The 15,427-nt window shown below is 38.3% G+C and overlaps 1 protein-coding gene across 4 annotated transcripts in view; it reads right to left on the bottom strand.

Moving 5' to 3' along the window:
- The window catches only part of Atp8b4 (ATPase phospholipid transporting 8B4 (putative)), a 258,513-nt gene that overhangs the window by 150,910 nt on the left and 92,176 nt on the right, over positions 1–15,427 (bottom strand). For all 4 annotated transcript variants that reach the window (XM_074065913.1, XM_074065915.1, XM_074065914.1 and 1 more), the window contains one exon: positions 13,861–13,922. In XM_074065913.1, coding sequence (XP_073922014.1) covers positions 13,861–13,922 — 62 coding nt within the window. The remainder of the gene's footprint in view (positions 1–13,860; positions 13,923–15,427) is intronic.

Here is a 15,427-nt window from a genome sequence, read left to right on the forward strand (position 1 = left end):
AATTTAACTCATAGTACTGTGACCCCAAAACCTATCTCTAATGAAGAGAGTATTTGCAGAGCTGAGTTCTCAGAGGGTTAAGTCTGAACAGCTCCCTTCTCAGCTGATAGAGACAGTAAACAGATTGTATGATAGAGGCCCATAATTTCCAACAGATACTTAATAACCAAGTCTAGAAAGAAAAATTTCAGCTCTCTTTTGGCAGAAAACTCTCTTTCTTTCTTTTTTTAACATTTTAAAATTATTACAGTTCATATGGTTTCCAGACCCACTCTCCAGAAAGCAAGGGCACCATCCCCTGCCTGAGTGTGTCACTGCTCCACACATGATTTCTCAGGCAGACAGCCAGAGGAGTACTTGATTTGAAAATGAAGCCTTAAATTTAGCAGTGGGAAGGAGAAAGCACATCTGAACACAAATGCCTAGATAGGGCAAGGTAACCAGATGAGGCTGGGTGTGCGGGTGAACACAATTCAACAGCAGGAGATTCAGAAAGTGCTGTGGGCAGGGAAGTCTTCCTCACACTCTAGAAATCCTGCTTCTGTTTCTCCAGTGTCTAGAGCTGTCCAGGTCCCCTTATTTTGTTTGCCCGAGGCAGCACAACCTGGAGGAGGTCACCAAGGAAACAGTGAGCATTGCTTCAACCAAGCTTTGCTGATTCAGAAATGAACTCGTTGGGTGAGGAGTGTTGACCTAACCCTCTTCCCTTCTTTAAATGTCAGACACTGCCTGATGCATGTTAAGGTGGGGCAGTGACAAGAGACTCCCTGTAACACAGAACACAAAAATTGAAGATTGCTTTGGTATCCAAGGACCCCAACATATTCAGGTCGCGATGAAATCAGAGAATGCTGTGCACAAAACATACAAAGTATGGGCACGTCCCCTTGTCCTGTTATTAGTTGTGGGGAAGAAGTGTGGGGAATATCTAAACAATGCTCTGTTTTTACTTTGAAATGGTAAGTTTAACTTGCCTAGATGCATTTTGTTTGCTTGACTTGTAATTATTGAGAACCATCTGCCTGTTAGACAATATTCAGTTGATGACAAAAAAGTAGAGATTTTCTCAGTCTCAAGTAACTCACAGTAATAAGAAGAATGGACAGATAGACAAGTATAGCAAAAGGTAACCACCCCTCCCCACATCTACCCTGGCCCCTCTCAATTGGCTTCTCCCCATGGAGCAGGCATGAGATTTTCCCAAGACACAAACCATCCACCTATTTCCTCTGTTCTTAGAGGAAAATCCCTGGAAGTTTGGCCTCTGACTGTTTTTCCTGCCCATCTCACCCTGCTTTTCTCTTGGTCTTACTTTCTGGGCTTCTGCCAGTTGATCCCTCATAATCACCATCCTCTTCCCTTCACAGGACCTTTACATGTGTTCCTTCTATTTGGAATTCTCCTCCCTGTCTTATTGCTCCCTTGTTCATCATCTTTGTCTAGTTAACTCCTAGTCATTAAATTCTAGGCTCAAAATTGCTGCTTCCTCAAAAAACCCATTCCTAAATTGCCTTACTTCACCTCACTCTGCCTACTCCCAGAAAAAAAATTACTTTATAACCATATTGTTTTCCTTAATAACTCTTGTGTTGGGTTGTAATTACACAGCACCTAACATAACTATTTTATTACATCTCCTTCCCCCATCAGATAACAGCCTCCAAGATTGCAAAGACATGTGTGAGTTCACCTGCATTTCCTACACTTAACACAGTGCCTGGGATACCATAGCACTCAATAATCAAAAGTGACAAATAAATGACAGGGAGGGAGACTATTAGAACACTATTTGGGCTGACAGAGATGAGCACAGGATTTGTGGGAGTATCTGGTCAAGACATTAACTGTAGCCTCATGCCTTGAATTGTCTACTAACTCTCTGCTACAATTTCGTCCACCTGGAGTACAATATCATTATTGTTGCAGGAGCCTATGGTTAAAGGTCCTCTTCTTTCCCTAATCCATTTTGTACCTTACTGTCTTACATCTGATTTTCCTCTTCCACCATCCTCTCTATGTTGTAACCATCTTGGCTACACTTCTTCCAACCTCCCATTTTCTGATAACTCTTTTTATTCTTTAGAGCACTGATTTCTCTTCTTTGGCTCCTTGTCATCACAACAAGGCTGAAAAGGATCAGAGACTCATAGTATTTTAGGATTCAGAGGGACCTTGAACTATCTATTCCAATGGCACTCTAATTTCAGTGTACATAAGAATCTCTTGAAATGTTTATAAAAAACAGAGTCATAGGTCCCAGACCCAGAAATCTTGATTCGTGGGGTCTGGGAAAGGACCCACCCTAACAATAGTGACCACATAGAACAGCCAAGGGTATCTGCTCTGTGCACCCCCATCCCAGTTTCATCCTAAACAGCAATATTTGTGCCTGTTCTGTATATTGGTCTTCCACATAAGATTTCATGTAGAAAAAATTGTGCTGCTGAGCTCGGTACATGGCTCAGGTGGTAAAATATCTGCCCAGCAACCATAAGACCCTAAGTTCAAACCCCAGTGCTGCCAAAAAAGAAAAGAAAAGGTCTTGCTGATTGGACAAAGAAGAGTTTGAAAGTGACTAGAATCCAATTCCCTTGTTTTACAAATGAGAACACTGAAGTCCTTAGTCCTCAGTCGCTTAGTCAATTAGTGTGACAGAGCTGGGACAGACCCCAACTTCCTGACACCAAGCTGGTGGGCTCTCCCCAACACCCTCCTGCCTGGTGAGGTGAAAGACAAGAGATTCTCACTGCTGTAGCAGTGAGAGCTTAGAGTAAGCATCCTGTATATGAAGGTAGCATTCTTGACCAGAGCACATTTTACCAGAGCACACAGTTGGAGAGAGCTGAGAGAAGGATGCATTTATGCTTGTCCTCTATCCATAGCTCCCTCCCCACCATGTTCTTAGCCTCCATCTACAAGAAACATGTGATGAGCTAGTCATTTTGATGGCCTGGGCTCTCCCCTAATTCTCACTCCACCATTCCATTAGCTGATCTTTGTCGAGGTACAATTCTTTCATGGGTATTCTAAGACAATAACATTCCTATCACCAGCAGCCCCCCTCCAAAAAAAATTTGTGTTAAGGTGCCCGTGTGTGAAAACAGAGAATCTTGTGCTCCTCTTTTTTTTTTTTAATCATGGCACCTTTTTCTGTAAAATTATAGTCCCATTTATTTGTCCAATTCTTACCCTCAACACCAGGCTCCTTGAGGGAAGGAACACGGGTCTTAATAGTCACTGAGTCCCTAGTACCTAACATAGTGGCCAGGACAGAGAACTTCTAAAAAACACAAATTGGATGAAGAGATGGATGAGTGGTAAGCATTCATGAGTCCCTGCCACTATGCTCAGTGTCCCTATTGGTTTGGTTTTGTTTGTTTTGAGCAACACTGGGGTTTTCACACTTGCTAAGCAAGTTCTCTGTTTGAGCCATGCTCCTAGCCTTTTTTGCTTTAGTTATTTCTCAGATGTCTTATACTTTTTTGCCCAGGCTGGCCTCAGACTACGATCAGTCTATCTATGCCTCCTGCATAGAGCTGGGACTACAGCAGTGTCACCACCATACCTGGCTTGTTCCTGAGGTAGGGTCTCAGTAACATTTTTTACCCAGGCTGACCTTGAATTACAATCCTCCTATCTCTATCTCCTGAGTAGCTGTGAACCTCCATGTCCAGATACCTTTTTCATTTTGTTTAGGTTTTTTTCTCTCTTTTGAGACAGGGTCTGTAGAATTTCTACTGCGTATTCCTATGAAGTCCTAGCACATCTCAATTATCTGAATAAAATATGTCCCCTCTTGCCAATGCAGCCCCTTAAAGCACCACTGCTGTCCATGAACCCCTTCTAATCATTTCCACTTCTCAGTTTAACTTTCCTTTTTCCCCCTTCAAGTCCCCTATACTGGGGTTAACACTGGACCCCAGACAAATCTAAAATTCTACAGGTGTTGATTGTGAAGAAAAGCTTACTTATTTTCCAAAGATTACAAAAAACATACTTTATTGCACCATATATTCTCCATTTAAAAATACCATCCACTTTTTTTTACATCTTCAAAATCCATTCTTCCTCTCTTGGTTAGAGTCCATTTCACACTTTCTGCAATGCACAACATCACTCCCTGTTTTCCCTTTCCTCCTTATCTCTAATAACCGGTCTGTTATACCAGTGCCAGAGTTTTCTTTTTATGTCACCAACAACTTTTTAAAATTTTTTTCCACCCATAACAGTCAGATTGTATACCAATTTTCAATGCATGGGAGAAGCTAACTCATTGACATTATCTCAGGAAGTCTACAGCAAAATGCTCCTGGAGTAGAAATTTTCTATGAGGAAAATTTGATGGGAAATAACTAGTTAATTAAATAATGTTAAAACATTGTTTTGGGGGGCTAGGGTGTGGCTCAAGGAGTAGAGTGCCTACCTACCTACCTATTAGGATGATTATTACTATTATTAGGATGATTATGACTAGTGAGGCCCAGGATTCAAACCCCAGGACCCCTAGTCAAAATCATCCTAATAATAGCAAAAACATTCTTTGGTATAGACAACCTTTGAGCTATGGTTGAAATCAATTTTATTCACTATAATATTAAAACTTTTTTTTGTTTTCAGATTTGAAGATCTTATGAAGCCTACAATTTTGCAGTACTGGGGTTTGAGCTCAGGGCCTCATGCTTGCTAGGCAAGCCCTTGACCACTTGAGTCACTCCACCAACAAGAAAACTACATTTTTAAACTTAATGCCCTAACATCTCCAAGGCCTTTGTGTTATAGATTTGGGTTTGTTTGTCCAAAAAAAATTCTGCATCTCCTCCCTATGACAACTAAGAACAGACTCATAGCCTATGTCTAAAGATGAGAAAAAACCTAGTTTTTAAAAGGTGACATAAAATGTACTATACTTTTAACTTCTATTGTCACCTATAACAAGTGATCCCTGGTTACAGAAAAATCTGCTATTTTCATGAGTTGGAACAATGGGCTTGCATTCAGAGAAGAGGAAAATTCAAACTACACTGAGTCATAAAGGGAAGATAAATATGAAGAACCCCAGATACTGAGAGAAAAAAGACTAGAGCCAACTACATTCAACACTGAATGGGGGAAGGAGAGATTTAAAATGCTAGCAGCAGAGAAAGAATCTTAGGAGAAGAAAAATGTAGGGATTCCACATTTTTTGTTAAGGAGCATGTGGTATACAAACCCTTCTCAGTTATCTCCTCCACAAAAGCTGCAGCCAACTCTATCTCACTCTCTAAGGCTGTTGTAAGAGGGAGTTCGTTGAATGACCTTTAAGGCAGCTGCTAACATCTGGGCTACATAAACTTTAAAAAGAAATTAGAAGATGCCACTTAAAACCTCATGTGCAGAGTTTTGAAAGTGTTATAATTTCCTGTTATTTCAAGATGCACCTCATTTGGGGAAATAGTCACCCTTTAGAAGTTCAACTCTTAAAAAAAATTATATCCATGCAACATAATAACTGGTTACAATGGAAAAATCTCTCATAAGAACTGTGATGATTTCACGGCTCACATACAGAAATCAGCTCATTGGCATGTGGAGTCTTCCATCTGCAAAGATGAGGATCAAAAACTGCCCAAGAAGTGATCAATCCAAGACTTAAGAAACTGAAATTAATTTACTGAGAGTGAAACTATTTTTGAAACACTTTTATTGTGAGTTATCAGTGGGAGTTAAAATTTAACTTCATTTTTGGACTTTCACTGTTCCCAAATAGCATTTGAAACTCCTCCTATTCACTTATCTTACTAACATTGGTTAAAGAACAATCAAGCATTTTTCTCCTCAGATTTTTTCCTTTCAAATGTGCAAGGTCTCTTCATTTAAACCCTAACTAGCTGCCTCCAAGTGGTATAATCATGATGTCAAAATAATGGGTGTGCTTGAGATAAAAGACTCAGAGGACAAGTTTGGTCCTCTCCCTTTGTTTAACCACAGAAGTCGCCACTCCAGTTGCACATAATTCAATAGAGGGTGTCATCAACAGAGTTCCACTCTTCTTCCTATGAGGCACATGTAGACATAGTCAGGATGCCGTCAGCTGCATACACACTAAGTTCAATGATCTTTGGTAGTTTTTGTTGCAGGTGCTCAAATAGAAAATGTTAATCCAACTCTGACATTTTGGATAAAACCAGCAGGAGGCAATGCCACACATAAATAACTACCTTGCCTTCCCTTCCTGGGTAAATTATTCCCAAGAATTTGGCGATAAATAATAGCTCTCCTGACCATCAGTCTACATGCCTCTAAGCTAGCAAGACAAAGAATGTTCTCTCATCGCTGTCTAAAGGATCTGTTGGCCACACTTCTGAAACATTGTCCAAATTTACCATCAGAACTCTACAGACCAGACCTGATGTATATACTTCACATGAGTATGACATAGTCAGTGCTTACAATGTAAAGTATACTCAAACTGTTTCAAATTACTGATGTTTAGGAATTTACATGTGTCACTAATACATTTTTAAAGCAGAACATTCATTTTGTGTTATGATTCAGAAAGGACAAACTTGGAACTTGTTGGTGTTCTTACAGTAACCCACCCAAGAAACTCCCAAATTTGATAGAACAAAAACTTCCCACGGTTCAGCCAATATACCCAGCCTGAACCTGCTCACACTTGAATACTGGATACGCTGATGGAGATGCTCAGAGTACTAAGTAATAATGCTTCAAGTTCTAGTTACTTAGTATAGGAAATACTGGGTTTATGTAACCATTCTAGGTGAATTTTATAAATATGTCAAAAAATAGTCTTTTGAAAAAAGGGTAACTAAGATCAAGAAATTATATTTTAAAATTGAAAGCAGATTGAGCATTCAAGCAACAGAAAAAATGATTATGTGAGTTATGAGACATTCACTCAATGGACTGTTGTGTAGCCATTAAAAATTATGTGTATAAAGACCTGGAAAAGAATGGTAATGGTGGGAAGTAAAAACAGAAGGATAAAGACATACATGCATAATTCTAAGCAATATTGGCATAGGAAACAATACAGAAAGGAAACACAAGAAGATAACACTGATAATTAGTCTTGGATAGTAGAAGAGTCGAAGCTATTTTTTCCCCTTCAACTTTTTCTAATTTTTCAAATTTCTAATGAGCATATGCTGTTTTCACAAAGGAAAAATATACATACATATATATGTTTGTGTATATTTATATACATATAAATACTAAAGAAAAAAATGAAACAAAATTTTAAATCCTAATATTTGTCATCTCTCAAAGTGAAAATTCCCTTAGACAAAAAATTGTTCCTATTGAAATAGTTTATTTCGCATAGGTATGCAGCATCCAGGATTACCAGACTTAAATGTGCAAAGATGACACTCTGCAGTAGTCAAAGAAAGCCCTATCTCCTCCCAAGTACACACAGTTACTAAAAGAAAAATGAATTAGACTGACAGGACCAGTGCTGTGAGTGCTTAGGAGATTTATGTGAAGTTCACCAACATTCAGGAAAGTACAAAATGGAATGTGTTATGCAAAGAGCTGATGGTCAAGTGCAATTTAAAATCCAGAGGTACTAAGCAAGGAAGCATTTTGACTAAAAGAAAGATAACTGCACTGGAAAATCTGACCTTAGATTGTCCTAATGCAAAAGTGTAAGTGCACTCTGCATGTTAGAGGGAAAAGGCAACACATGGAAAAGTGATGGTGACTATTTATTATCCATGACACAAGCAACAGATGCTGGCAGCCTGGAAAAATGAACAGAGGATCTTGAGCTAAGTACTGGGAGGCCAGGCTCTCAGCAGAGTTCATTTTCTTCTCTGCTCAGCTATCTCACCTCTTACTAAAGATACGGAGCAATGCTGCCCAGTGAAATAAAATGTCAGCTGCAAATAATGTGATTTTAAATTTCCTAGTAGTCACATTCAAAAAAAGTTTAAAAAAAAAAAAGGTAAATGTAGTTTTAATAATATATTTTATTTAAACCAATGTATGTGAAATATTATAAGGGCCCAGTGGAATAAATATAAAACACATTACTAATTAAATTATTTTACAAAGTCTTCAAAATTTGGCATGTAAAGTAGTACTTAAAACTTGCAGCCCATTTCATTCTGAAACACACATATTTCAAGTACTCAGTAGCCACACGAGGCTAGAGGCCAACTAGTTGGATAGCACCTGATTTCCACACCCCCTTCCATCTCTAAAATCCATATGAATAGAAATTTTTATGAGCTATAAATTTAGAAATTTCATAAATATATCCAAATCAGCAAATGATTCAGTCTTGAGGGCAACCTATGTAATGGGGGAAATGAAAGATGTAAATGGGAAAATTTTTTAAATTGAATTTTTGAATGTAAGAAAAATATACAAAGTAATTATCGATTGACCAAGTGTTTGACAAAATGTAAGCCCTACCACAAAAAAAATGTAAATATGCATTACAGAATAATTCCCTACAAGGATATTAATTATGTGAAAAACTATGCTTACCATTTTTAAATAAATGAAATTTATTTCCTTTATTGTCTTTTAAAATTAGAGGGGCCTGGGCTAGAGAGATAGATAAAGAGATGGCATTGAGAGAGTCTTTTTTTGGGGATTTTTGGTGGGGATTTGAACTCAGGGCCTTATGCTTTCTAGGCAGGTGTTACATCACTTAAGCCACACCTCTGGCCCTTTTTTGCTTTAGTTATTTTTCAGGTAAGGTCGCACATTTTTGCCCAGGGTGGCCTCTGACTGTGATCCGCCTACCTTTGGCCTTCCATGTAGCTGGAACCACAGGCACATGCCACTAGGACTATTTGTTGAGATGGAATCTCACTAACTTTTTGTCCTGGCTGGCCTTGAACCACAATCCTCCCAATCTCTACCTCCCAAGTACTACAGGCATGGACCACCAAGCCCAACCTGTTAAGAAGGTCTTGACCCTATCTGCACATTACACTCATCTTGGAATCTAAAAACGCCGGGACTTCACCTCCAAGACCCTCTTTTAATTGCTCTGGGAAGTGGCTGGGGCATTGACTTACTACTCTCTCAAGTGATTCTAATATGACTCCCAGGTTGACGGACAGGAGTTTGAGGCCCCTGCAGGAACTTTCAGAGTACCCCTCATCTGCCTCTCACCTGCCCATTTGCTCCAACAGTGGCTGAAGATAGTTAGCACAACTTGAGGAAATGTCCTCTTGTGAAACATTTAAATATCTACTGATATTCAGTCAGCTAATGGTATTTCTTGTTCTAGGACTGTGTGTATACACTTCTTCTATAGCAGTCACATTTATTTCTACAATATGGAATCATGCCACCCCTGCCTAATTTTAAAACTAAAGACTTTATCAATGGCTCAGTGCAACACCCATTTCTATAGGACTTTCATGTATTACAATAGTTTGTAGATTCATATTTGTCCTCATTTGAAAGAAAACCCTCAAAAAAATGAAATTGAAAAGGAAGGTTAGAAAGGAAAAGTTTTTACTTCCATGGGTATTTTGTGGCTTGGGTTTACAATGTTGAATATCACAGTTATCATACTCCTTAGAATGTAGCACTGAAACACTCCAGGCACTGAAACTGTGGGTTACCTATGTTTCTTTATATATGTAGCTTATATGAAGATACACTGCATAGATATTACATAGTGATATTTACATTTATGTAACTGTATACAAAGCATCATGAATACAAAATAGTGAAGGCATGACAGCCCACAATGCCCACACTCACACACTGCATCAGGAGTGGACAGATCTCTAATCTAAGCTCTTACTTCTCGAACTCTGGGCTAGCCACTCCCTTATATGCCTCAACCTCTTTATTTTTAAAATTTTTCCACTGTTACTCATACCTTGGAGTTTTATGAGAGTTAAATAGGAATTACTGGGACACACACAGTAAATATATGTTGAATCCGAACACAGTCATCCACCTTCTTTGCTTCTAAGTACAGGAGAAGGTCCACCTGAAGCCCAGAAGAAAAATTAATTACCCAAATCCATACAGTGATCACTTACATGGATCCAGGGTTTCCTTATTGGTACTTTTGACCCACTCTTTTCTCTTTAGGGACCCTCTCCCCAAAGCTGACTATTCCTTGCATATGCGAGGACAAGGGAGTGACTCCAGTCCTAGCATAAAGACCCTAATCTAAGGCTTGCCAAGAACACATAAGGGAAGTCACAAGCACCTGGCAGTGTCCAGTCCAATGTGACACCCACCTCTAGCAAACCTGGTTTCCCAGAGCCTCTCAGACCCTCCAGCTTTCTTATTTTTATTCTGGGATTACAATCCACAGGTGTGAAGGATAGGCCCAAAGACCCTTCTTAGTACTTTCTATCAGTGTTGTCATGGGCTTAATTATGCATACTACTATCTTAGATCTGCTTCCCTAGAAGCAAATCCTGAGATGACAATTCACAGGCAAATGGTTCATTTCACCCCGGTACTTCTAGAACTGGGTGTAGTGTACATGTCTATAATCCCAGCACTTGGGAGGCTGAGGTAGGAGGATCACAAGTCTGAGTTCAGCCTGGGCTACATAGGGAGATCCTGTCCCATAAAAGAGAGACGAGGGGAAGGAAAGGGAGGGTGGGGGAGGGAAGGGGAAGAGAAGAGAAAAATAAGTACTTCTAGAAGTAAATTTTAAGGAAGATCAGAAGCATTACAGAAAGAGGGAAGAAACCAAACAAGGATGTGACTGCAGACAGGTTTATCCTCTGCCTGATCTCATGAGCTGCTCAGGAGTCAAAATTATACCTCAGAGTTTGTCCAACTGGAGTGGGAAATAATGCACACAGGAACTGAGAGTGAGCCACCAGGAAGACAGTGAGATCTGGACAAAGTCCCAGAAGCATCCTCTACCACCAGCTCCAAATGAGGACTCGAATCCCTCGTGCTATCTCAACATCTCCAGATCCATAAAGTGAAAAGCCAGTCTCCAACTGCTTGAGCACATTCTGCCAAAACCACCATTCCAATCACAGGAATTGGGTAATAATGGAATTTAGTGAAATTCAGCAGAACAGCTTCTTCAGGTAGTTAGTCCTCTTAGCAAGGATACTTGCTACAACACAGTTTGAAAACTCAGCAGACACCATAGTGTCTCCAGAGACATAAGCATGATCAAGTGAGAGGTCTTCTGCCCTAGAGAAGTTCACAGGTGTTGGTAATAACTCAAATGGAAATTTTTGCCTGATTTTCCACCATTCTCAATGACATATGCTTCTCCCTTCAACTTTACAGGATCAGCAACAATATTTTCCAAAGTAACTTACCATATTGAATTACAAAGAGGTGCTACCTCATGAGAAATTATCAAAAAAACTAAATGAAATTATAACCAGTAGTAACTCTAATACTACTTCTAGTTATGACAGTGATATCAAGCATGGGTAAGAGACATCTAGTCATCAAGTTTCTGAATTTCTACATTACTGGATTAATTCCATGATCTCTAAATAGAAGCCCCAATAGCTAGCACTCTAGGTATAACTACAAAACTGAACTGGTAATTTGAGAGACATAAAAATATCTGCTAGAGCCATTAATTCAAATTCATTATGTAATTTTGTGTATTTTAACATGTTTTATATGAGATGACACATCAAAGTAATGAGATTGGTTGTAAAATGTTCCTTGGAAAATTAGTCATATCATAAGAACATCAGATCTAACTTCCAGACTTGAGAAAGCCAAGACATGCAACAAATACTATTCAAAGCCACATACTGTTAGCTTACAAAGAACCACCACCTCTTAAAGAAGTAACAAGGCCACGTGGAGAGTGCCACCAGGCACTGGACCAGGCCATGTAACAGGAACTCATTTGACCTTCACAGCAGCTCCCTCCATGCGAGAGATCCCATCACAACCCCTACTTCACAGATGAGGGATGTGATGCTTACAGAACTTTTCTAAGACTACAGAATTATTCAGGGCAATACAATCTCTATGAGTGCAAAACTCATGGTTTTTTATTTAAAAAATTATTAGGATATATATTCCTTATACAGGGGGTATTCATAGTGACAATTCCAATTAGGCTTATATTGTACATTGGTTAGATCACCCCCATCGTCTCTCCCCCTCAACCCTCTCCATGCCCCACTTAAAGCAATTGCAAGAGATTTCTTTGCTCTATTTCATGTAAGTATATGAAGTCCATCCACCATATACCCTCACCTTAATCTCCTTCATTCACCCTCCATCCTCCCACTAGTACCCCCACACCCACTGTACCTATTTTACAATCCTGTCTTTCGTTATTAATATTTAAGTTGATGTTCAAAGGGGTTTCTCAATATATCCCTGTTGTGAGTCTACTTTACCTTGGTCCATTCAACCCCTTCCCTTACTCTCCCTTACCCCTTTACCTCCCACCCCCCCCCATTTTTTCAACAGCTTTCAATACACATCTTTATATCCTCTACATTCACAGATGTTATACAACTCATGCTTTTAACATCATTCTATAATGGCAGCAATTCAAAACAATTGCTAACACTGGAGATGAACTGGATGGTTCCGGGCTTTTTTTTATGACTTCTCCTTGTCACACCAGGATCACACTTTCCAAGGCTCTGTTTCTACGACCTTAGTTTTGGGGTAAGATCATTTTTCTTCTCTAAACATCATTTTCTAAAATAAGCAAATAAGGAAAATCTATAGGAATTCATGGTATTATTATCAACCAACATTTTACAGAAAGAGAATAATTACTTTAATCTTATCACTTATTGCCTAGTCTATCTTGATATCCTTTTCACTTTTTGGAATTTTCTTTCACATGTGGTTAATTTGTCTTATGATTTTTCTCTTTAAAAATTATATCCTTCACAGTATCTAAATGATTCAAAAATTACTGACTGGTGTGATATGCTACCAGGATTACAAATTATAAATACATTGCTAATTTACTTTGCCACAAACTATCATTAGAAACAAAAAGGGACAGAGAGTAAATAACAATGTGACCTTTCAAATTCTCCTCTCCTAAGTTTCCTGGAGGTGTTTTCACTGTTGCTTGTGTGTAAATGCATGTGTTTGAAAACACTTCTGATTCTAGTACTATTTTCTCAAATTATATTCTTTTATTAATGGATGAATTAAATGCAGTGAAAACTCTGTGTTATGGTAGACTACTTATTCTAAATTCAACTACAAGGAAATATAAAACCCTTATCATTATCCTTTGCCAGCAATTTTTTTCAGAAATGACCAAATTAAAACTTTTATTCATATACTCATGATACATATGTGCAAATTCTAAATAGTGTTAGATCTAGAAATGAAAAGTAACAAAGATATGTCTGTGGTCCACAAGAGAAACCCCAAAAGATTTGAAGTAGAAATTGAGAGAGTCTTACAAGGATTCACTGAGTATAGAAAAAAGTCATGAACTCTAAAATAGGTACAGTGGGGAGGGCAGTACTTGTGGGGGGAGAGGGTGAACAAAGGAGATTAAGGTGATGGAATATGGTTGCTGAGCTTTGTATACTTATATGAAATAGAAAAATGAAACTTCTTGCAGTAAGTGAGGCAGGGAGGGGTCAAGGGGGAGAGACAGTGGGGGGAATATAATTATTATATAATATAAGGCTATTTGGAATTGTCACAAGGAACCCCCCCCGTACAATGATTATATCCTAATTAAAAATATTTCCAACACACAAAAAATAAAATAAAATTCATATGCAAGAAACGAAAAAGTCGAGAAGATAGAATGAAATTACATTTTATTTTTTAATAAATTAAAGGGAGAAAGAAGCATGCTTAATTAAGATAGAAAGCCACCAATTGAAAAGACCTGTTTTGGGGCCCCACAAATCTTAATAGTAACTCAAAGGATGCATTTCTTACCTGCTATCAATGAGCACTTCAGACTGCCGGTTGTTCACTTGATTGTCACTGTTGTGGCGGAACTGAAAAATCAAAGTGTTTGTTACAGAACATATTGAATCACACTTTGCTAACCCAAATATCATTTGCATAATATTGCCAGGATGAACACAGTTTATACTTACCTTGAACCCAGCTCTATGTTCTAAATCTAAATCAACACTCATCTCACTAGACCTCATTCTGGAATATTACCAATGGAAGAAGTCTGACCACACGCTAAGCCCACAATTCCAATTCTCACACATTTTTACTTGCTTCTAAGAACACAATATGCTCTCGACGATGCCACAAAGTTCAAGAGAAAACTATAATTTTGATGACTTCAACCAGGAATGGAGACTTCCATTTCTCTCACATATGTGCTCAATACTTTATTGGAACATCATTCATTCTGTTTTATGGACTTTCTTTGAAGTCAAGAAATTACTTGTAACAACATGTATTTTTATTCTCCAGAAATTCTAATTGTTAACAGTGATCATATGAAATACAAAGCAATACTCAACCACATTTGGTGTGGATTTATGTTTTATGCCCAAGTGACCATATTTCTTATTGTGTACTCTAATAATGCAAATATCTATGTTGCCTGGAATAACCCAAATATTATGAGCTCTCCACTAGACTCAGAAATTAGCAGCCATTCAGAAAAGAGTTTCTATATGAACTGTTGAGATCATATAGTAAGAGTCTAAATTAGAGACAAGGATAATATAGAGATAATAGTATAACCAATAAGAGCTAAAAAGGGTCAAGGTTATTTCAGCAGATAGCCTACATGCAAAGATGAACAAAGGTAGTTTCATGATTTCACAGTGTGTAATCATAAGGATAAGTGCTTTTACTTTTTTCAATACAAAAAGAAGATTCTCAATATTCCCATCACAATGTATAACATATCATATGTATAGCATACCAAATACATAAAATGCTTCAACCATAGCTTCTCTTTTTATAATCTCCCCAACCCAATCTTTCTATTATGCTATGCCTAGTACATACAAGTATCCAGAGTGGCAGGTATAAGTTAATGAATATTACCAGTAAAAATAATAAAACTTGACTATTTAGCATTTGTTAACATGAAAATAATTTATAATATTGTAAATTTTTAGGAGTAGATTAAGTAAGCCCACTCACTGATATTATTTTATCTGAGTGCACGGTTTTGTGGGTTTGCTGAACATTCTCTGTTTGTTCCATATCTACACCTATCCCTGTGTCATGGGAAGCTAGTCTGTGTGGTCCTTCCTCCTGGTTGGGTTTGACCAATAGGTTATACTGGCAGAAAATCAGATAGCTAGAGGAGAGTAAAATGGAGATATTTATTCCCTGGCTTCTTTCTAGCTGGGTTAGCAAAGCTGCTTCTCAATAGGGAGACTCAGCTACTGAAAATACCCTCAGCTACAGCTCCAGGCTGGGGCCCCACCTACTTCCTTTGCTTCTTCATTTTCAGGCCTAAAATAGTTTTGCTACCCATGTTACAATCATGGGTATTTTTTCTTGTCCACTCTTTTTGTGTGTG

This window comes from Castor canadensis, chromosome 2, assembly GCF_047511655.1.
Source record: "Castor canadensis chromosome 2, mCasCan1.hap1v2, whole genome shotgun sequence".
Lineage (NCBI taxonomy): Eukaryota > Metazoa > Chordata > Mammalia > Rodentia > Castoridae > Castor > Castor canadensis.